This window comes from Falco naumanni, chromosome 10 (genome assembly GCF_017639655.2).
Source record: "Falco naumanni isolate bFalNau1 chromosome 10, bFalNau1.pat, whole genome shotgun sequence".
NCBI lineage: Eukaryota > Metazoa > Chordata > Aves > Falconiformes > Falconidae > Falco > Falco naumanni.
Genome location: NC_054063.1, coordinates 63,718 through 85,650, shown reverse-complemented (window position 1 = coordinate 85,650; position 21,933 = coordinate 63,718). Strand labels below are relative to the sequence as shown.

At 42.3% G+C, this 21,933-nt stretch overlaps 2 protein-coding genes across 8 annotated transcripts in view; both read left to right on the top strand.

The window, feature by feature from the left end:
* UEVLD (UEV and lactate/malate dehyrogenase domains) overlaps positions 1 to 16,547 on the top strand; it is a 24,537-nt gene extending 7,990 nt beyond the window's left edge. For 4 of the 6 annotated variants that reach the window (XM_040609544.1, XM_040609543.1, XM_040609540.1 and 1 more), the window contains exons 8-13: positions 335 to 505; positions 7,400 to 7,573; positions 8,161 to 8,245; positions 8,884 to 9,007; positions 10,362 to 10,522; positions 16,463 to 16,547. In XM_040609544.1, coding sequence (XP_040465478.1) covers positions 335 to 505; positions 7,400 to 7,573; positions 8,161 to 8,245; positions 8,884 to 9,007; positions 10,362 to 10,522; positions 16,463 to 16,481 — 734 coding nt within the window. In that variant the 3' untranslated portion in view covers positions 16,482 to 16,547. Of the gene's footprint in view, positions 1 to 334; positions 506 to 7,399; positions 7,574 to 8,160; positions 8,246 to 8,883; positions 9,008 to 10,361; positions 10,649 to 11,564; positions 11,842 to 16,462 lie in introns of those variants that run through there. The other 2 variants (XM_040609539.1, XM_040609541.1) reach the window with 2 other exon arrangements.
* Positions 12,571 to 21,933, top strand: part of TSG101 (tumor susceptibility 101) — a 22,601-nt gene continuing 13,238 nt past the window's right edge. The window contains exons 1-5 of one of the 2 annotated variants that reach the window (XM_040609545.1): positions 12,571 to 12,743; positions 16,463 to 16,547; positions 18,425 to 18,490; positions 19,075 to 19,238; positions 20,249 to 20,375. In XM_040609545.1, coding sequence (XP_040465479.1) covers positions 12,702 to 12,743; positions 16,463 to 16,547; positions 18,425 to 18,490; positions 19,075 to 19,238; positions 20,249 to 20,375 — 484 coding nt within the window. In that variant the 5' untranslated portion in view covers positions 12,571 to 12,701. The remainder of the gene's footprint in view (positions 12,744 to 16,462; positions 16,548 to 18,424; positions 18,491 to 19,074; positions 19,239 to 20,248; positions 20,376 to 21,933) is intronic. The other variant, XM_040609546.1, reaches the window with a different exon arrangement.

The window sequence follows — 21,933 nt, the reverse complement described above, 5'->3', positions numbered from 1 at the left end:
ATATTTCTGTCTTGCCAAGGAAACTTGGAAATGCTTATCTGTCAACCCCGTCTAGATGTTTTCTGGTCTCTGCTCTGTTAACCTTGGACAAATCGCAGTCTGCCTTCTGTGTTTGCCAGTTATGAAATGGGAAAGTAGTTGTATGGGAGAGCTGTCTTTTACATGTGCTGTAGAAGTGCCCCAAATTCCACATGGGGGATACGGAGGGAGACAGGAGGTAAAGAATCCCTAAGCTGGCTGCTGCAATTCAGCCTTTTGGATGGCTCTTTGTTTTGCATCCAAAACTCAATAGAATGGTGTACATTTTAAAAATGTGTTTTCTTTATGTTTTTAGATTTTTCTGCTTCAGCTGATTCAAAAGTTGTGGTACTTACAGTTAATTCTCTGGGTAATGCTCAGACTTACCTTGATGTAATACAAAGCAACGTGGATTTGTTCAGAGGAATTATCCCAGCAATATCGCACTACAGTCAGAACACTGTTCTCCTTGTTGCTTCTCATCCAGGTATGCTGGTACTTTGCCTAATGTTCTGTCCCTCAGCTGGCTTTCTCTTAGGCCTGTTTTAAAAATACATTGCTGCTGAATATACCCACTTAGTCATAAACTCTTGCTACTCTGAAAGATGTTTTCCTTTCCAGCTTTGAGCAGGACACTGTCTTTGAGAGTTTTTTCTTTACTGTTACCAAGACAAAGAAAAAAGTATACTTTTGTTTTATATAAAAGGTATGTATTTCTGTATGTTTCTGTACTTATTTTCAACCTGGCTGTATCTACAAGATTAACATCCATTGGCTGTTGTCTTGTCAGTTGTGAGTTTTATGTGTACATTTCTCCTGTGCAGTGAAGATATATGCAAGTGTGCTGTGTGCCATATGAACAGACTCACAGATTACTAATGTACATAGTAGAGGTGTCCTGGTTTCAGCTGGGATAGATTTGATTTTCCTCCTAAAAGCTGGTATAGTGCTGTGTCTTGGATTTAGGATGAGAATAATGTTGATAACACCACTGAAGTTTTAGTTATTGCTAAGTAGTGCTTAGCCCAAATCAAGGACTTCATTTTCCCATGCTCTGAGAAGATGCATAAGAAGCCAGGTAGGAACCTAACCAGGGCAGCTGACCTGAACTAGCCAGAGGGATATTCCATACCATAGAACACCATGCTCAGTATATAAACTGGGGGAACTTGGCTAGGGGGGCTGATTGCTGCGCAGAGACTGGCTGGGCATTGCTCAGGGACAGGGTAAGCAACTGTTTTCCTTGGGTTTTATTTCTCTCTTTTTTTTGTTGTTTCCCTTTTTGTTACTGTTACTATTTTATTTCAGTTACTAAACTGTTCTTAACCCACAGGCTTTACCTTTTTCCTGATTCTTCTCCTCATCCTACTGGGGCAGGGGGAGAGGGGAGGTGAGCGAGCAGCTGTGCAGTACTTAGTAGTTGGCTAGCGTTAAACCATGACAGTCCTTTTTGGCGCCCGATGTGAGTCCCAAAGCGTTGAGATGATGACAGATTTGACTGGAGTGTATTAAAACCGATCTGTTATAAGCATGCATTGTATTATTTTAATAGTTGCTGGTCACAGTGTTGATTTATTTGCTCTCAGAGTTTGTTGCAGTTGTTCTTAGAGTTATTAAATGCCTTATTTGCTATAATGTGTTCCCTGTTGTGGTGTTTGTCATCTCTGGGGGCTGGGCTAAGGCTATCATTTCATTCTACTTTGTAAGACTGGCTTATGATATGATAGAATTGCTGGTTGTGAAACTAATCTGGTATATGTACTCAGAATTACCATCACTCTGTACTTCAGGAGCCATCTATTGGAAACCATTAATAATTACACCTTTTACAGTTTCTCCTTGGAGAGCCAATCTGTGGAGCAGACTTCTTTCCACATCTCCCCCTTCTCCTCCAGGCTAATTATGATAGCGTTTGAGAATGCTGAAAATTTTGAATATCCTTGGGATGTTGAAACCAGCATGATTCTGTTGCTAGGAGCCATGAATATGGTTCAGGTTTTATTCAGAGTTAGGCAACTAATTGCTACTTGCACCCCAGTGACAGGCACTACAGCCACTCAGACCCTGGTGATGGGTGATGCAGCTGGACCAGAGGACCAACTTGTGCTGGTGTCAATCGCACCTATACACAAGAAGAAATGGACACAAAAGACAGCTCGTCTAGTAAAGGAGGACGAAGTAGGGACATCACAAGAAGAGGCAGAACAAGAGGTTCTCAATCCCTATCCCTGAGTGAGCTGCAGGATGTGTGAAAAGATTTCAGCTGTCATCTTGGGTGCTCTGATGCTGGATTAACAGGGCTAGTAGCCTGGAATTAAGAGGGTAGGAAAGCCAGGCAGCTGGGTTCACTTTCTAGGGAAGGAGGCACTGACGAGGTGATTGGAAAAGGGACAAAGCCCTCAGCCTCCAGAGGAGACTCCTGTCAAGCTTGAAAGAAAGGTGTCCCTTCAAGGAAGATGTTACATGTCACCCAGGCAAGTGGAGCACTGTGGAGAAAGGTACCCAGTACCTGAGGGAATGAGCAGTGCTAGAAATCATTTATTATGACCCAAAAAATGCACAGTCCACTATGGATCCAAAGTCCAATGCATATGACCCATGTGGTGGAAATTCGTACAGAACACACCATTGTCGGATGCCAGCTCATTGGCAGTAGTGACCTGAAGAGGCACCAGCAGTGGATGAGGGGGCTTGCAGACTCCAGCAACACAAGAAACTCTTCCTCTCTATGGACTTGCATCTCAACTGTGGAAGAATGTCTGAAAATTGGGAAAAACTGTTCCAGGGGTTCCAGCAACAAAGAGGATAGGTCCTACTCCCCACCTGTACAGGCTAGTGTCTCAGCTGTTAACAGTAAGTGTTCTTTTGCTCAAGAGAGGATATAGAGGGTGTACATGATGGTGTACCTTGTGGTTTTACCTGTGGCACCACAGAGAGGACATGAGGAAGTGGGATGGAAAATCTGCCTCGACCCTAGAGGCACGGGTACATGAACTGCAGGGAAGAATGATCACAAACAAGGGTTCTTCCAGGAAGATTGCTGCTCCAGTGGGCAGTTCCCCAGGCAGAGTGGAAGGGCTGATCTTACTCCTGATCCTATAGAAAGAAGTGCTTATCCGTTTTTACAAGAAGTAAGTGGGGAATCCTGTAACCAGGCCTAGAGCAGCCCTGCCTCCAGCCAGGTGGAGGAGAGGAACAACTGGGTTTACTGGATGCTGTGGATTCAGTATGTCAGACCCACCGGAGCGTACGGCTCTGATGGATACAGTGCACAGGGTACCCCAATGCCATCAGGCTGCAAGGGGGCAGAACCCATCTGTATTTCTGGCGTGCCAGGGGGAACCCAACAGCTAGCTGTACTGGGGGATGAAGTGAGCCTAACTGGGAATGTCTGGCAAAAGCACCCCATTGTGACTGGCCTAGAGGCTCCATCCATCCATCCTTGGCGCAGATTATCTCAGGAGAGGGTATTTCAAGCACCCAAAAGGGTACCGGTGGGCTTTTGGTATGGCTGCCTTGGAGCTGGAGGAAATGAAACGGCTGTCTGCCTCACCGGGTCTCTCAGAGGACCCTTCTGTTGTGGGGCTGCTGCGGGCCGAAGAGTAACAGGTGGTGATCGCTGCCGTAATGGTGCACTGGTGGCAACATCACACCAACTGAGACTCCCTGAATTCCAATCCATAAGCTGATTTGTTGACTAGAGAGCCAAGAAGTGATCAGCAGGACCCTCACCCATTAACAGCCTCATATGGCCAGTGTGAAAGTCTAATGGAGAGTGGAGGCTGACAGTGGACTACCGTGGCCTGAATGAAGTCGTGCCGCTGAGTGCCGCTGTGCTGGACGTGCTGGAATTTCAGTACGAACTGGAGTCAAAGGCAGCCACGGGGTATGCCGCAGCTGGTGTCGCTGATGTGATTTTCTCCATCCCTTTGGCAGCAGGGTGCAGGCCGCCGCTCCTTTTCACTTGGAGGGGGCACCCAGGACACCTGGAATCAACTGCCCCAGGGGTGGACACACAGCCCTGCCATCTGCCATGGACTGATCCAGGCTGCGCTGGAATACAGCAGAAGTAGTTTGTGAGAAAGGGGAGAAAACACTCCACATCCTTCTGAAAGCTGGTTTTGCCATAAAACAAAGTAAGGTCAAGGGACCTGCGCGGGAGAATCCGGTTTTTAGGAATAAAATGGCAAGACTGGCACCATCAGATCCCAGTGGAAGTGGTCAACTAGATGACAGCTGTGTCTCCACCAGCCAGCAAGAAACAAACACAAGCTTTCTTGGGTGCTGTTGGGCTTTGGGGAATGCACGTTCCAAAGCACAGTCCGATTGCGAGCCCTGTCTATCGAGTGACCTGGGAGAAGAATGATTTCAAAGGGGGCCCCGAGCAGTGACAAGCCTTTGAACAAATCAAACAGGAGATAGTTTGTGCAGTAGCCCTTGGGCCAGTCTGGGCAGGGCAAGACGTAAAGAGTGCGCCCTACACCGCGGCCAGGGAGAGCGGCCCTACCTGGAGCCTCTGGTAGAAAGCACCAGGGAAGACTCGAGGTCGACCCCAAGGGTTTTGGAGCCAGGGATACGGCGGATCTGAGGCCTGCTATGCTCCGGCTGAAAAGGAGATATTGGCGGCTTATGGAGGGGGTTGGGCTGTTTCGGAAGTGATGGGCACCGAAGCGCAGCTCCTCATGGCACCCCAGCTGCCGGTGCTGGGCTGGATGTGCAAAGGGAGGGTCCCCTCTACACACCATGCAGCTGATGCTACGTGAGCGGGTGGGTGACGCTGGTAACAGCGAGCTCCAATAGGAAACCCCAGTCGTCCAGGAGTGCTGGAAGCGAGCATGAGCTGGCCAGAAGGCAAAGATTTCGGGATGTCACCAGAGGAGGAGGCAAACCGTGCTGAAGAGGCCCCACCATAGGATGCGCTACCAGAACAGGAGAAGCCATACCGCCCTGTCCACTGGTGGGCCCTGCCGTGTTGTAGGGAAGCGTGGTGGAAGGCAGCTGTGTGAAGTCCCACACGACAAGTCACGGAAACTGCTGAAGGCCAAAGTGAACGGAATCAGTCTGCAGAGGTGAGAGCTATCCAGATGGCTTTAGACATTGCTGAACGAGCAAAACGGCCAATACTGTATCTCTGTCCTGACTCAGGGATGGTGGCAAATGCCCTGTGGGGGTGGCTACAGCAATGGAAGCAGAGTAGTTGGCAGCACAGAGGTAAACCCATCTGGGCTGCCGCATTGTGGCAAGATGCTGCTCCCCACGTGGAGAACCTGGTTGTGAAGGTGCGTCATGTAGATGCTCACGTACCCAAGAGCTGGGCCACTGAAGAACATCTAAACAACCATCAGGTGGATCAGGCTGCAAGACTGAAGCGGCTCAGGTGGATCTGGACTGGCAACATGGGGTGAGTTATTTATAGGGCGATAGGCCCGTGACACCTCAGGCCATCAAGGAAGAGATGCAATGTATAGATGGGCTCGTGACTGAGGGGTGGACTTGACCATGGACACTATCACACAGGTTATTCGTGAATGTGAAACGTGCTGCAGCCAGGCAAGCCAAGCGGTTAAAGCCCCTCTGGTACTGGGGAAATACAAACTGGGGAGGGCTGGCAGGTTGGTTTTATCGCCCTCCCACAAACCCGCCAAGGCAAGCGCCGTGCGCTTACGAGGGTGGAAGCAATCACCGTGGCTGGGAATATATCCTGTGCCCCATGCTACTGCCTGGAACACTGTCCTTGGAAAAACAAGTCTTACAGTGACATGGTACCCCAGGAACAACCGAGTCAGATAACGGGACTTATTTCTGAAATCAACCTCATAGACACTTGGGCCAATGACCACACTGAGTGGGTGTATCGCATCCCCTATCACGCACCAGCCTCTGGGGAAGTTGAATGATATGACGGACTGTTAAAGACCACACTGAGAGCGGTGGGTGGTGGGACCTTCAAACATTGGGCTGCACATTTAGCAAAAGCCACCTGGTTATTCAGCGCTAGAGGATGTGCCAGCTGGGCTGGCCCTGCCCAACATACATGCTGTGGAAGGGGATAAAGTCCCTGCAGTGCACATAAAAATACGCTGGGGAAGGCAGTCTGGGTTATTCCTGCTTCAGGCAAAGGTGAACCCATCTGTGAGACTGCTTTTGCTCAAGGACCTGGGTGCACATGGTGGGTAGTGTGGGCGTGTGGGGAAGTCTGATGTGTATCTCAGGGGGATTTGATTCTGGGTGAGAATAGCCAGTGAGTTACACTGTATGATGTTAATTGCATGTCGTTACTACTGTGGTGGCTATATGCCGTATCAAGGGTATTACAGTAAAAATCGCCCAGATTAATGAAGAATGAACTTCAGTGAAACAGGACAAATGCAGCAGTGGTGGAATCAGAACTGGCTTCAGCATACAGCAATCCAACACCATCTTTCCTGCCCTGGAAGATTGTTATGACAGATGGAGCCCAAAGTCATGGACTAAATGAACTCAACAGACTTTTACAGGGACGGCCCACAGACTATGGGAATCATATCTGTGTGTATGTATCAAAATACAGGAAAGGTGATGGTGGTTAACTGGGATGTATTGGAAGTGTGAGACCTAGACGTGATGTAAGTGGTATAGAATAAAGGGTGGATATTGTCCTGGTTTTGGCTGGGATAGAGTTAATTTTCTTTGTAGTAGCAGGTACAGTGCTGTGCTTTTGGATTTAGTACAAGAATAATGTTGACAACACAGTGATGTTTGGGTTGCTATGTGGTGCTTACTCTAAATCAAGAGCTTCCCAGTTTTCTGTGCTGTGCTAACCATGAGGTGCACAAGAAGCTGGGAGGAAGCAGAACCAGGACAATAGTGTTCATATTAAATATTGTAGCTGCGTTTTGGTGGAAAGTTTAAATCTGTTGGGTCAGTGATACTGTGAACTAAGACAAAGTAAAAACACTACTTAGAGGGGAAAGAAGTAAGGTTGAGCCTCTCTGTCTTGTAGATGCACTGAAGACAGCCTTTCCCTATTTCTCAAGCACCTTTTACCCTTCCTATCATTCAGAGCTGTGGAGATGGAGAAGAGAGTGCTTGCCAAATTGAAAGAAATTAAATACTGGCTGAGTTAAATTTAGAAGCACGTGAGATTTTTGGTAGAGGGAAGCATGATGACGCATTCTGAAGTTTCACTTGACTTTTTTTAAAACTTTACTTGAGCTGTGAATGTTCTTCACCTGGTCCCCACCTGACTTGGTGTTTTAGGTTGAGATAAACTACTGGTAGGTTCTTACATGCTTATACTTTTTCTACAGTAAACCACTTGGTCCTGAGTGTTGTGTAGTTGTGATTCGTGGTTTGCAGTTGTATTGAATTTCGAGTTCACATACTTCTCTTTCACACACAGTTGAAGTAATGACGTATGTGTCATGGAAGCTGAGTGCGTTTCCGAAAAGCAGAGTTATTGGAGTAGGTGCCAACCTAGATACTGAGAGGTTTCAGTATATACTGGCAAATATTTTGAAAGCTCAGGTGCTGGCAAAAGATGCTTGGATTATTGGCGAACAAGGGGAAGACAAAGGTAAAGCAATACTTCATTACAACTGAGTATTTAACAACCTTGTAGTGCTTAAGTAATTCAGTTATGAAAGAATAATTGAGAAAAGTAATGAAGATAAGGTAGTCATAAGTAGGGTGGTAGATTGTATTATTTAGAACTGTTATGAAAATTTGCTGTGTGTCCAGGACTGTAGACCTGGAGTAGTAGCAAAAGAAATCAACATCTGTCACAGTAAAAAAAAAAATATATATATATATGTATAAAGTACAACCTCAAGTGCTTTTTATTTAGTATAACAATATAGGTTAAAGATATTGAAGGAAGAGAGAAATGTGGTATAACATGTGGTAGATTACTGGTAATGTAAGAGTTCCTACATATTACTTCATTTTTCAGCAAGTCTCTCTGGCCAGGTGCAGAGTTTATTTCAGCAGTGCAGGGAGACTTTGAAGGTCATCAATTATGTTTGGGTGGTTGTGGGAGAAGGAAAGTTTAGGAAGCTTGAGAGTTTTTTATTATTAAAATTTTTTTTCTTCTCTTTGCCTTACCTGATACCTGTTTTAGTTGCTGTTTAGATGTGCATTTAAACATTGATTGTTTCTATTTAGTACCATTGTGGACCAGTTGTAATTTAGTTGCAAATCAAATGGAAGCAGTGGCTGCTCGTAACTCAAGAGAAAAGGTGGCTAGCAGGTAACAGCATTATAATCTTAATTTTTTTTTTCTTCATGTTGAGCACTTGATGTTTGCAGAGTTTCTTCCCTCAGCTCTTTATGAAGAGGAAGTTTGCTCTAAAATGTTCACACATAGAGTTTATAGGTCTGGGAGTCACTCACTTTTATATATGTTTATATTCTGACTGTTTCTCTGAAATTCTTAATAATGTTGTGCCTGTGATGATATAAGGGCAAGAAAAGCTTTGCAGAATATACACTAGAATATTAGAGTTCTCATTTTGATTGTGTGGTTTAAAAAAAAAAAAAAAAGACAAGTCTTCTGGCACACTTCGCAGAGCTTGTGTAGAAGCAGTTTACTTCAAAGCACAGTACAAGTTTGGATCCATTTACGTCATTTCATTAGCCACATATCAGTTACACCTCTTGACAGAAAATAGAATTGTTATTGGTATGGGTAAAATGTACAGAAATAAATTCTTTACAGCAATTCTTAATTCCCTTCTGTTGTTTTCTGAAACAGATACTCATGTATTTCTAGCACACTTTACCTGATACGATACACTTAATTGGTTTTCTGGGTTTTACATATAAACTAAAGTGTGAATAATTAAACTCTAAACCTTAACATTTTTCTCCTTTTTCTGGTTTATACAGAGCTATGGAAGTTCTGAAGGGAAAAGGTCAGAGGTCTTGGTCTGTTGGGCTCTCAGTGGCTGATCTGACGGACAGTATACTGAAAGATAAAAGAAAGGTTCATTCAGTATCCACTCTGGCAAAGGTAAATGTGTTATATTATCTTTTGGTTGGCACTGGAATTATATTATTTATACTGGATATGACAATTAATTTTAGCAGCACAGACATCTCACTTAAAGCAACTATTCTGAAGTAGCACTACCTCCATTACTTTCTTCCAATAACAGCTTTCAATTCTGGTCCAGAAATAAGCAAAAATCAATTACTGTCTTAATCTGAAACCAATATTAAAAGTGGATTATTCTCACAAAAGTACAAGAGTCCAGAGGGAAAATATGTTCAAGGTTACTGACCAGCTCCCCCAGAAGAGCTGGAGTTTGCAAATGAAGGGAAATGCGCATGTTGCAGTTTCCAAGTGCTCAGTATTTAATGTAGATTTTTTTTTTCTTTTCCCCAGGGGCCAAAAGAGTTTGGTATCTTTCGTGGAAGTATAAAATGCATTTTCTGCCAGTATTTTATTTGACCAGCTTTGAAACAGTAGCTTTCTTACTCCTTGATATTTTACATTGAGGAAAAGATTATGAAGCTACATTTAACATAAAATTGTAGACTGAACTTCATTTAGTTTATCCTGAGAGGCCTCATTAGAGCATTAAGTCATTTTGTATGAGGAAAAAAGCTCATGAAGGTACATTTACTTGTCGCTTATGTTTACAGGCTTCAGAAGGGTGATTTGCATGTCCCAGTACAGGGAATTTGAGGAGGCTGCTTATTCTACCAAGTACAAACACATACCTAATTTGATCGTTATATTCTCACATAAAGTTTTTAATTGATTGTGAACTAAATGCAGATATAGAGGTGTGACAAGTCTTAAGTTTCAGAGTAACTAGAGAATGTAAAATTTCCCATACAGATCCTAAAAATAAACAAAATTTACAGTGTAAACTTGAATTATAGTGACATGTTTAATCAAGTCCCTCACAGAATGAATGTGGGATCAATACTTGAAAAATATTCCCCAGATAGTTCTCTTTGCCTGCATTTTTTATATTTCTTTTGTTCAGTCCTAAAAGAACTAATGATGGTGTACTATTGAGTGTCCCTGCTTGTTCTACGTAAGAAACAGGTTAAACAGTGTTACGGTGCTTTGTAGTATAAACTTTGCCTGCATTATAAAGGTCTGATATATTGGGAAACTCCTCTGAGTGGCATGGCTCAAGACTTTTTTTTTTTACCTGTACAGTAATATTGTACAGTTTCTATACAGTAACCCATTGCACGGGATCTAAAATAACTGGAATTTGACCTATACAAAACATGCTATATGATGGAGTATCCTTGGTTAATTAAAATAATCAAGTTATTTTGTGTAATTCCATGCTTTAGACAGAGCCAGAAGTAAGTAACTGACAGCATCCTTTGTGTGTTTTCAGGGATGTTGCAATATAAACAGTGAAGTATTCTTAAGTCTACCGTGTATTCTTGGAACCAGTGGAGTGATTGAAATGGTCAAACTAGAAGAAGATCCACTAGTGCAAGAGAAACTGCAAAGCAGTGCGGGATTAATTCATGACCTTCAGCAGCAACTGAAACTGTAAGCACCCACAAGGGAAGCCCCAGTGTCTGCTCACAAGTTGGAGATTTGCTGGGCAGAAAGGGTTGCTTGGTATATCTGGATTTCTATATAAAACAAGAAGTTGTTTTACTTTCCTTTCAAAAAGTGCTTTCTTGGTTTTGGTCTAAATTACTTAATACTGCACTACACAGTACTTTCTTATTTGAGAGATGCACTTCCAGTGGCCAAAATGAGGAGGGTAATGTGCAAGAATGTTTTATGTAAACTCAGATGACTTTTGCCTCTGGCTTTTTGTTGCCACTTATAGCCTGATTCTTGGGTTATTCTTAGCTTTTTGCACCTGCTTAGGACACAGTCTAGGAGAGCATCTTACCCAGCTCTGTAGAAACTCCAGTGTGCAGAGCCTGCTAGAACTCTTCCTCCTGGTTTTTAAGTGTTGCATCAGGGGCTTGTCTAGAGTGTGGTCACACTCCAGCTCTTCAGGGCACTGGGGGCTGGAGTTTTGATAGCTTGATCTTTCGTGCCTGCCCTAGGTGCTCTTACATCAGTGAACTCCTGCTTATTACTAAGGGGGGGAAAAAGTGAAAAGCATGATATTAGCCATATCCTTCAAACCTGAGTACTGGAGATTAATTTCTGTTGTATGTTTAATGATGTCTGAGACTTTCTGGTCATGACTTGTTTGCTCTTATTCATAAGGATGTTCAGAGTGCTAAAGCATCTGCAGTTCTCAGTACACACGTCTTACCCTGTGCAGTATTGAACAGGTGCTCTTCCTGAAAGGGGGGAGCAGGAGGTGGGTTTCCAATAAAGAACAAAATGTAACAGTTAAGTAATGCAGAAATATCTGCAAGTTCAGGCCTTGATCCAAAGCCAGCTGATGTCAGTAAGCTTTACTTCAGCCTGATACAGCTAGTTCAGAAGGCAACAGAAGCTGCAGCCCTCAAGAGGAGGCCTAGCACGTGATGAAAAAGCAGGGTGTGGGTTTTTAGGTAAATCAGAAAGCAGCTGTTCTTAAGATGAAGGTTTTAGGGTTGTAATCTCTTGATTCATTGTACAGGTAGAAGATTATATTCATCCTGATTATACCTTGGCGTCACATTGGAGACGGAGATGGGGGCTCTACATCTGCTGTGTGCAGCTGCAGCTTAGAGATTACATTCCATGTTTATGTTTTGAGGAGTGATTGGGTAAATATTGATAAAGCTTTCTAAGCAAAAGCTGAGTCTCTGTCAGAGCAAAAGATCTGTTCCTTTGTGACTTCTGGATATATCTCACAAAGAGGCAGACTCACAAGGAATTCTGAGTTTATCTTAGAATTAAGATAAAAATAGAAAATTCAGCATTTTTTTTTTTCGTGGAGTGCTCATATTTCCTTCTTTGTGGTGATCATTAATAGGACAAAATTAGCAATGGCTGCAGGTGACCTACTTTGTTGCTGTATTAAAAAAAAAAAAACCACCACCACAATGGTTCGACTTTGAGGTTTGTTCCCCCCCCCCCTTACAGCATATAATTAGGGCTTTACATTGCTCTTCAAGGTGTTTAATCTATTGAGCATTTATTCTCACGTGAACAGTTGAGGTGTTTTGTTTATTTGGGGTTGTTTATTAGTAATTTTAAGCATAAAAAGTTGCAACTCTTCCAGGGACTTGTTTTTTAGAGTGATGCTTCTCATCTCGGCTTGCCACCCTCGCGTTTGTGTTGTATCCCCCGAAAAGGAATCGGACGGGGTCGCAGATCGATCGGTGTGGTGGGGAGAGGCACTGCACGTTCTCCCGAAACACCATTTCCCAGAAATACCGAACCATACACGGCACCGCAAAGGATTTCTGGGACGGTCTCTGCAGTATTTTTGATCCACAGCGCGCTGCTGCAGCGCGGCGACTCCGAGGGACGCCTGCGGGCAGGGGAGGGCGGCCGGGACCGAGCGGGCCCCCGGCGACAGCCCTGCCCCCCGCACCGCGCCCCGGCAGCCCCCCCGCCCCCCTCGTCCTGCGGCACGTGACACACGCAGCTCACCTCCCGGAAGTGGTGTCACCGCCGGGCGGAAGCGGCTGTCGCTGCCGGAAGTGGGCGCGTGCCGCCGCTTCCTGTTTTTATGTAGGGGTGGGGAGCGGCGGCCTGGGCCGGGCCGGTGTGTGGCGGCGGCGGCGGCACCGGGAGCGGCAGCTGGGCGCGGGAGGGGCGGGCCGCCATGGCAGTCTCCGAGAGCCAGCTCAAGAAAATGCTCGCCAAGGTAACGGCGCAGCCGGGGCGCGGAGAGCCCCTTCCGCTCCCTACCGGCCCAGCCCGGCGGCTGCGAGCCGTCTCCGCCCTCCACCTACCGCGGCCCGTCGGGCGGCCCGTCCTCCTCGGCCAGGGCCGGGCGGGGGGAGCGGCGCGTGGGCCCCTGGGCGCCTGGTGTGCGCCCGGGACAGGGCGCGGGCCCTCGGCAGGGGCCGGCTCCCCGTCCCCGCTTCTCGCCGCACGGGCAGGCGCCAGCTTGCGGCTTTGTCCCGGGCCGGCAGCGGTGGGAGCGTGTCCGGCGGCCTGGAGCCTGGGAGGGGCGCGGGGTGCCGCAGCCTGACGGATGCCGTTATTTGTAGTTCTGTGAAGCTTTAGTTCTGGGTTGGGATGGTGCCGGTGGCAGCTGAACAGGAGCCATTTGCCGAGCTGAACCTGCCGTGCAGCGAAGCGGGTTGGAGCTGCGATGTGTGGTGTTGGGGTTGTAACAGCGTCGTTCACATTCGCTGGTTAAATGAAGGTGGAATGCGAGTTCAACTTCATTGACTAGGATAAGGGTGGGGGTTTATTACCTTTGTTTAAGGAAACAAAAATCTATTGGAAGGTAAATCGTTAATCACTGAATCATCTAGAGCTATGTCTAGTTGTGCCACTTTTCAGGTGACAACTGGGCTTTGTCCAGCAGCTTGAAATGAAACCCTCTCAGGCTGAATAATTCTGGGGAGTTGTTGTTGTTGGTGTAATTTTTTAAATGACATTTAATCATCATATTTGCAGAATTTTAAAATTAAATACAACAGGTGAGGATCTGATCAAAACTGGAAAAACCTTATTAAGGGGTCTTTCACCTGCATGGACTCATAAGCACATCTTTATCAGCTTGAAAATGAGTGCTGAATACTAACTCCATGACAGTAAATGAGATTATATATTTGTGTACACCTGTCTTCCCTAAATTAAAATTGATGTGCTACAAGAAGAAACAGAATTTAAGGTAGACCTGTGGCATCTTTCCCCAACACTTGCCCATTTTATACTGCCATCTGACTTTCTGTAGGTAAGTTCAAAGTGCAGTGTAATTAATTGCTGATGAAAAATGAAGTTCTATTCCACTAATTTATTTTTTTAAAATAGTTACGCTTTCTGTTCTGTAGAGGGAAGTTTAGTGATATTTACCATATTGAATAGTTCAGTGTGTGAGATAACAAAAGACTTAAGTCCTAGTTTAGGTGAACATAAGCGCTTGACTTCAGGTATTTGCCTGCTGGTTTTATGTAGGAAAGTTTCATCTCTATGATCTGTTTCCTGATACATGAAACGAGGATGCATTTGCCATCTGAGAACAGAGGAGGGGAAAAAATGAAGTTTAGAAGTGAAGAATTCAAATTAATCAGTTCTAGTTACCTTTGTAGAAATCACTAGAATCTTACATTTTTCAAAGAGATTCTGGTATTTCTTGGAAATGCACAGCTACTTTCTGTATGAACACAGAAAAAGATTGTCTTGTTATATTCTAGTACTCCTTAGAGTGGAAAAGAGAAATAAGCACTAAAGAGTATACGTTGTGCTTTAAGTAATAAAAAATTCTATAGAAATTGTCATTCTCATTGGAAAAAACTTCTTCATATGTCTTTTTAATATACAAAACTTTGATCTTCTATAGTTACCTGGATCTAAGTATTGAAATTACTAGCTCACATAGCCCTTAAATTTGCTTGTGGCAACTGCTGGAATTTTACAAGCTTCTCTCTAAGTAATTATTCATTACTCAGTGTAAAAACTTGAGTATTGGAAAAACAATAGTCTTAGTTTTAAGAGACATATGAAAATATTTTTTAATTTTCAGGTGTTTGGCCTAATTTCTAAAATCACCCCAGGTAAGCAGACCTCGGTGTTATCAACCCTATCACCTACTGTGTACCAGATTCCCGGTACACCTGCTGAGTAGGCAGGTGCCGTTTTATCTGTTCCTTGACTAAAGTTAGGCCAAAAGTGGAGTTAAATCCTGACTCTGAACCCTTGTGCTTGTTGGGAGCTTCTGTTAGTGGAAGCCAATTCTTTTTTTAATAGTGATTATGCAGTCTTCTTGAGCCTATATCCCGCATCGTAAGGCACGTTCCTCTAAAAAGACCGCCTCTTTGTCTGGTGACATGCATTCATTCATACTGTAGTAACATGTGCAGTGATGTGGGTATGTACTGCCAGTCTCTGTCTGGCCTACCTGAAATTTCACAGACTGCTGTCTCCATGTACTAGCAATGCCTGTTAACCTATTTCTCGACTGTGCTAGGCATTAGGGAAGGAGGGAGGAATGTACTCAGTTGCTAGCAAGTTGTGTCTCCTCTGTCAAGCTCCTCCTGTGTGCTTCTGATACTGCACCCACTTGCCAGAGGAGGCTGTGTTCTTTGCTGGAGCCTTCCTGTCCAAATAGCACCCAGGGGCTGTCCTGACCCCCTGACCCTCTGTCTGATTGACTTCTGTGCTGGTGCCAAGCGTCCCTATGGGAGGGGTTGCTTGATTTCCCACAGGCTGACCTTATGGCTGTTTTGCCTTTGGTCATTTCAGGAAAGTAAGTTACAGCATCCCACAAAGCACAGGTGCTTTTTGCAGACTAAGGTAGTATTAAAGGAAATGACATGGTATGTTCATCTCTGCTCATTAAATAAGAATTATCATGCCCAGGAGTAACATCCTTGTCAGTCTCTGTAGATAACAGGAAGCAGAGTTAGTTTCTAAGCTTCACGACTCATGAGTGTTTGTCAGAGCAAAGGTGACCTTAGCTTGGCACCACACTTTGCTCTTAGATAATGTCTGAATTAATTTTTTTCACATGTTGCTAGCACCTGCATGCTTTGGGTATCAGACATTTCATTGTGTTGGGTCCTTTGGCTTCCTGCCATGGTTGAATGAAAGGATGCTGTCTGTTTATGTTCCTGAAGACATCTGAAGATTGTAACTAAAAAAAAAAATTACAATTAATATATTATTGCCAAGAGGCTACATCGTTAACTTTTCTTTTTAATAGTAGTTACCAGGAGGAATGGCCACAAGGTTAAAGAGCTATGCCAAGTGGTGAACCAGCTCTCTGTTGCCCAGAAGCATCTCCTTTGTTGTCTGTGGATTGTGGTTCTGAGACTTAAATTCTGTAGTAGTGTATCTGTGGTTTACAGATCTTCTGTGCTGTGAGTTTCTCCCTGCCTCCTGATAAAAGGAAGGGGGTGAAACCGGTATTATTACTGATAATATCATGCCTTGAAATGTCTGCTTTCTAGCTGATAAAATAAATGACAAATACTGTTATGCTTTGAAAAGCGCTGTGAAAGGTATCTGTGAAGTTCAGATCCTAGATAGCTGTGTGTCAGAAATGTTCAAAACATCACTGTATTTGTACAGAGATGGGAGTTGTTTTTAAGATCCACATATATCTCTCAGATACTTTTGGTAGTGGTGGAACATGAATGAAAATGCAATAGCTTTCCCCAAATCACTTGATGTATGGACCCTTTGTTTAAGATTAAAAGCATCTTAACACCCTGTTAACATTTGGTAAGTTATATAGGCAGTGTTCGGTTAAGTAATATGGAGAAATAAATAATTCTAAAGTAAGAGTGGAGAAGAATGTCCGTATAGCGATGGAAACTCATAAATGCAATCCATTGGATAAAACAAAAGAAAATTAAATTGTAATGAAAATTTAGTTTCTAAAGTCATTCTTTCTCTTTTGTTTTCCAGTATAAATATAGAGACCTAACTGTACAGGAGACAACCAGTGTTATTACTCAGTACAAGGACCTCAAACCTGTCATGGATTCATATGGTTAGTGTGTGCGTGAGAAAATTTTTCTTATTGATTTGTTTAGATATATTGGGTAGTTTTTGTGGGGAAAAAGGAGATTAAAATTAGAAAACATAATTTGAGTTTCTCTTCTTGATCTTTGACATCAATACTTCCTTAGAAACACAGTTATTTTCTAAAATAACCTTTCTATATTACTGAGTCTGTCTAACATGCCAAGAAGCATTGCATTTTTCACAGCTTAACTTTTAGTCAGTTGCTCAGTGATGTCATATCAGTTGTTGTTCTGAGATTGTTGGTATTTTACAAATTTGACTTTGCTGTCATGTGAAGATACTTTTAGAGTTCTGTTTAGAAAGAACTGTAAATCAATGAACAAATACTTCATTACATGTCATTGTGGCAGTTCTTAATAGTATGAAGAAAACAGTCATCTGTATAGAGGATTGGTATGTAGGGTTTTGCAATGTAAATTAATGATGACAATCACTGTTTGTTAGCTATTTTAAAGGCTCTGAGTAAATTTGGGTGCATTGAATGAAGGTGGTGTCTGGAGTCAGCTCCAGAGGCTGAGGGCATGGTTTCACAAGATACAGTGAGCCAGCATAGCTGCTGAGGTCATCCTCCTTCTAATCAGTTTATTTTAACTGTCACCTGTGGGTTTCCTCTGTGAGCTAATTTATACTACTAGTGTGTCATCAGAGATTTTATGGTCTCCTGCTTTCTAAATTCTAAATCTGGATTGAGAAGTATTAAGAAGGGACATGGGTAGCTAAAGATAAATTAGTTTTAACTTGAATAGCTGCAAGCCAGCAGCTGTCATGGAAATAAAAACTCATGCAGTGACTGGACAATCAAAAACAGTTGTAGAAGGACTGCGGTTGGAAAGCCATACACAAGTTTGCATAATGATAGTGACCAGAATTCCAGACAGATTTGAAGCTGTAGCAAGAAGCCCGTTTGTGTTACCTAATTCTAAGCTGCCTGGCTAAGGCTGAGCACAGAACCATGTACAGATAATTGATGCTATTTGAAGCCATGAAATGAGCAACAAGAAGATGGTTACATTGCTGTTGAGATAGTTTTCAAGTTTATATTAATAATGAAATATATACCCCTGATTAAGTCCCAACATGTTCTACCTGCAGTTGCAGAACACTAGCACCAGAAGAATTGTACATAATAAGTTACATTTGAAGTATGACTAGAAACTTTCAGGTAAAATTAGTTTCGGCTGAATAAACAAAATTTTGGTAATAAAGCTTTTATCTTCCTACTGTATTGGATCGAAAATATGGGAAAACTTAAATACAGCAACTCAGTAAACTGAGGTCAGGGTTCCTGTGCAGCTTGTGAACTAGGACTAAGGTTTGACAGCAAATCAAGTGCTATGCATTTCTTCCTCTTCAGTGTATTATTGTTTGGTTAAATTACCTTCACAGATTATGTAATAAATGGCTGTGGCCCAGTAATTTTCAGTATTCTTGCTGACCTGTTTGTTTGGAGAAATTATAAGTAATTCTTTCTAATCCTAAAATGACAGTTGCTTTTTAAGTTAAGTTTGAGTTCAGATTATCTTTGCAGCAATTTGTATGATTTGCAGTTTGTATGATTCCAACATGTTTTGTGTGGTCTCTGAATTTTTATTTATAGTGAATGTAGTTTAACAATTATTAGGTATTCATTTAGCAGAAATTATTCATCAGAAGTTACCCGACTGTAGTTAATTGTTTGCTAGTCCATGCAATCCAATCTGTGCAAGAGCAGAGCCTTTCAAGCTGAGTTTATAGATCTGTAACTTCTGAAGACCTATGCTGATAAATAGATGGGGTATAACCTGAACAGAGATTAATGTAGCAAATAAGTTTGTTTTGAAAATACTGTATGTTCCCTTGCAGTTTTTAACGACGGTTCATCAAGGGAGTTGATGAGCCTCAGTGGAACCATTCCTGTGCCTTACAGAGGTATGTGGTTTTTATCATCATCATCACTACCATTGTTTTCCCAAATTACATGAAAAGCTATTTAGATTTGTTCAGGTTCAACTTAACTACTGCAGCAATCACTGTTTTCTTGGAATCCTTTATTTGTCCAAAGTATAATGTTTTAAAGAAATTTTTCCCTATCTTTCCTGCAGAATAAAATTTTGATGTTGAGCATTGCTTCTTCAGTCTTGTACAGCTCTGTAACTTCTCTTATCTTTCAGTACTGCATGTTTCTCAAGCTTCTCGATTGAATGAGGGTTGCAAACCATTTATTGCTGCAACTAATAATTCAGATTAGGGTCTAGTAATGTTGCATTGTAGAACAAATGAGATAATGTATTAGTGGTAAAATATAATTGTAAATCAAAGTTAAATTGTTCTGAAAAATGTTGAGTTCATGGCCATAGTGTGAGCTCTTTGTGGAATGTTATTAGTAGATTTTGTCTTCTGATTCTGTGCGGTTGAATTTACTGGATTTAGGAGGTTTTTTATAAATCTTGGATACAAGAGGACAGTTGAAATGTTCGAATAAGTTCTTAAATCTTTCAAAATATCTTTTCTAGGTAACACTTATAATATCCCAATTTGCTTGTGGCTGCTGGACACCTACCCTTTCAACCCCCCAATTTGTTTTGTTAAACCCACCAGCTCTATGACAATAAAAACGGGGAAACATGTTGATGCAAATGGAAAGATATACCTCCCTTACCTGCATGAGTGGAAATATGTAAGTACAGGGAACTTGAAATTGCTCAGTTCTGAATTCCTTCAGATAGTTTTATAATTTTTAACAAATAATACAAAAATAAAAAAAAAGCCCAAATAGAGTGGTCCTCTTTGAGATGTTAAACCATTTTAAAAAATGAAAACAACTGCTTATTATTTGTAATGTCTTAAAGTTCAGGATTTTGCATTCTGTTGCCTGGTTAATCGCATCTTTAGTTATAGCTTGTCTAATTAAACAGTGCAGCATAGGTGTCCTTCCCTGGCAGCACACTGATGTGAAGATCTGTGAGATGAGAATATTTATGGAATGGAAATTATAAATTCTGTTAAAACATCTCTGGGCTGAAATTAATCTCTGACTGAAATGGACTTGTATGAGCAATTGGACTTCTTTATGCAGACGTTGCTGGAGCTTCAAGTATATGGATGTATTTGCTTTATCAATAAAGGCAGGCATTGAGCAGTGCAGGCCTTAGAGAATTGTCACCAAAACATGGATTTTGTAAAGAAGATAAACTGTGCTGACAAGGTCAGAAGAATGGTACAAGATGCAACCTCAGCAAAAGCTATGTGCTGTATGAAATGGAAATGTCTGAAAACTTATTTATCTGTACTTTTTTCATGTAGGAGCGTGGATCTAAGTTTTTTAAGAAATATTATAATCCATCATGGCACAGTCATCTTCAGTTGTTTATTGCCCTGCAGTTGATATGGAACCACGTATTGCACAGTTTATTCTAAGTGTAGATGCTACTGCAGGTGTGTTGTGCTATAGCATTTTGAATACCAGCTGGTGGCTGGGTTTGGTATCTGTAAAGGAATCCAGAAAGGTAGTTATATTTGCCCAAACACAACGTACATGTCTCTGTGTGTATTATCTATCATCTGTCTAAAACCCACAAATAAAAGGATGGCTTTTGAGAGATGATGTAATGGTATAATTTTGTTAATATAGTCAGTTAAACTGTCTGTTAGAAAAATCAGCTGTTTGTGATTTGCTTACCCTCACAGCCCCAGTCAGACTTGCTAGAACTGATTCAGGTCATGATTGTTGTGTTTGGTGAGGAACCTCCAGTCTTTTCTCGACCTACTGCTTCATCAAGCTACCCACCATACCAGGCAACAGGCCCACCAACTGGTGAGTAATCATGACTACTAATTTCTACAAACACGTTAATATTCTGAAGTGAATGTTGCTTTGCATAGTTTGTCAACAAATTATGTATTCCCTTTTAGAATGAATTTCTGTATTGCTGGCTAATGAATTCACTTGTACTGTACTTGACCTTTTTGAAATATGTTGGAAGAATGCATGTCGTTTTCCAGCTTTTAGAAGGAAGAGAATAATTAATTTTGTATTTTAAAAAAAACCACACAACAAAACATGCACAAACATGCCTCCAAGCCCCTTGAAACAACAAGTAACCTGTCAGCATTCAGAGGTATTATTAGAAAGAGATTATTCAGATAACTGTATCTTAATTTTTTTAATTCTGATAATACAAGTCCATCTGTTAAGTTTCCTGCAACCATTGATTCCATAAATAAAAGCATAACTGCTTCTGTTTCCTATGTCCATGCTCCTGTTTGTTTTGGACTTTTAAATTTTTTAATAATTACTAGCTGAATATAAAAAAACTCAACAAACTGCCTTGTGGTTTTTCATTCTCCTCTGTTGATTTGGTACTCTGACTTGGTATCCATTCTTATTTTCTTGCAAAAATTCTCAAGACACTTAAAATCTTTTGTTTATTTAAACTTCTGGAGCAGGGGTCCTCAAACTTTTTTAACAGGGGGCCAGCGCGGATGAAGGGGCAGGGAGTCATCCGCGGCTGCTTGGTTTCCCCCCGCAACCCCCGGCGGGGTGTGTGTGTGTTTGTAAATACCGGGGGCCAGATTGAGGACCCTGGGGGGCCGTATCCGACCCATGGGCTGCAGTTTGAGGACCCCTGTTCTGGAGGCTTGGAGGCATCTTATTTTAAAGACTGGGGATAGGTGTGTGAGGTAAAAAGGGAAGTAGGAAACAGAAAACCCTAGAAATTCTGCATTGGGTGGGAAAAAACCCCGGTAGAGTAGACCTGCTCAAGGCAAAGACTGGGGCGGGAGGGGAGGAGGAGAAGATTAGGTGCAGATAGTTTAATGATATTATAACAGTTCCACATTCATTTAACGATAGAGTATCTGTATTTGTGGTTATATATTTTTGCTGTATTTTTAAGGCTGTGTCTGTTTTCTGTTGAAATGTGACTTTTGTCAGATCATAGGGTTCCATCTGAAAAGCTGAAGTACAAGTTAACTACAATTTCCAGTGGAAACCATTTTTTGACAAGGTCTTAAGTTCTTAACATGCGAGAGAAGGCATGGCAAACATAAATGGGACCACTAGGGATAGTTGGATAAAAGTGTTTGGGACTTCTTAGCTTGTCAAGTGCTACCCTACCTGTAAGAGCACTAGGTGATTCTGCTGTTTGGATTTTCCAAGAACAGCAGGTGTCAGGACTGGTACAGTTTTATTAGAGACTGTGACCTGTATTGTGCTTTAAGGAAGGCCTGTCAATTGAAACAAACTTAGTTACTCTTGTAGTCATTCAGTGCTAGCATAGCTGACATAATTTTACTGGAAATGTTTCAGGATTTTCACAATGTTAATAGCTACTTAGTTTTGCTACTGTAATTGTTTTTTCCTTATTTTACAG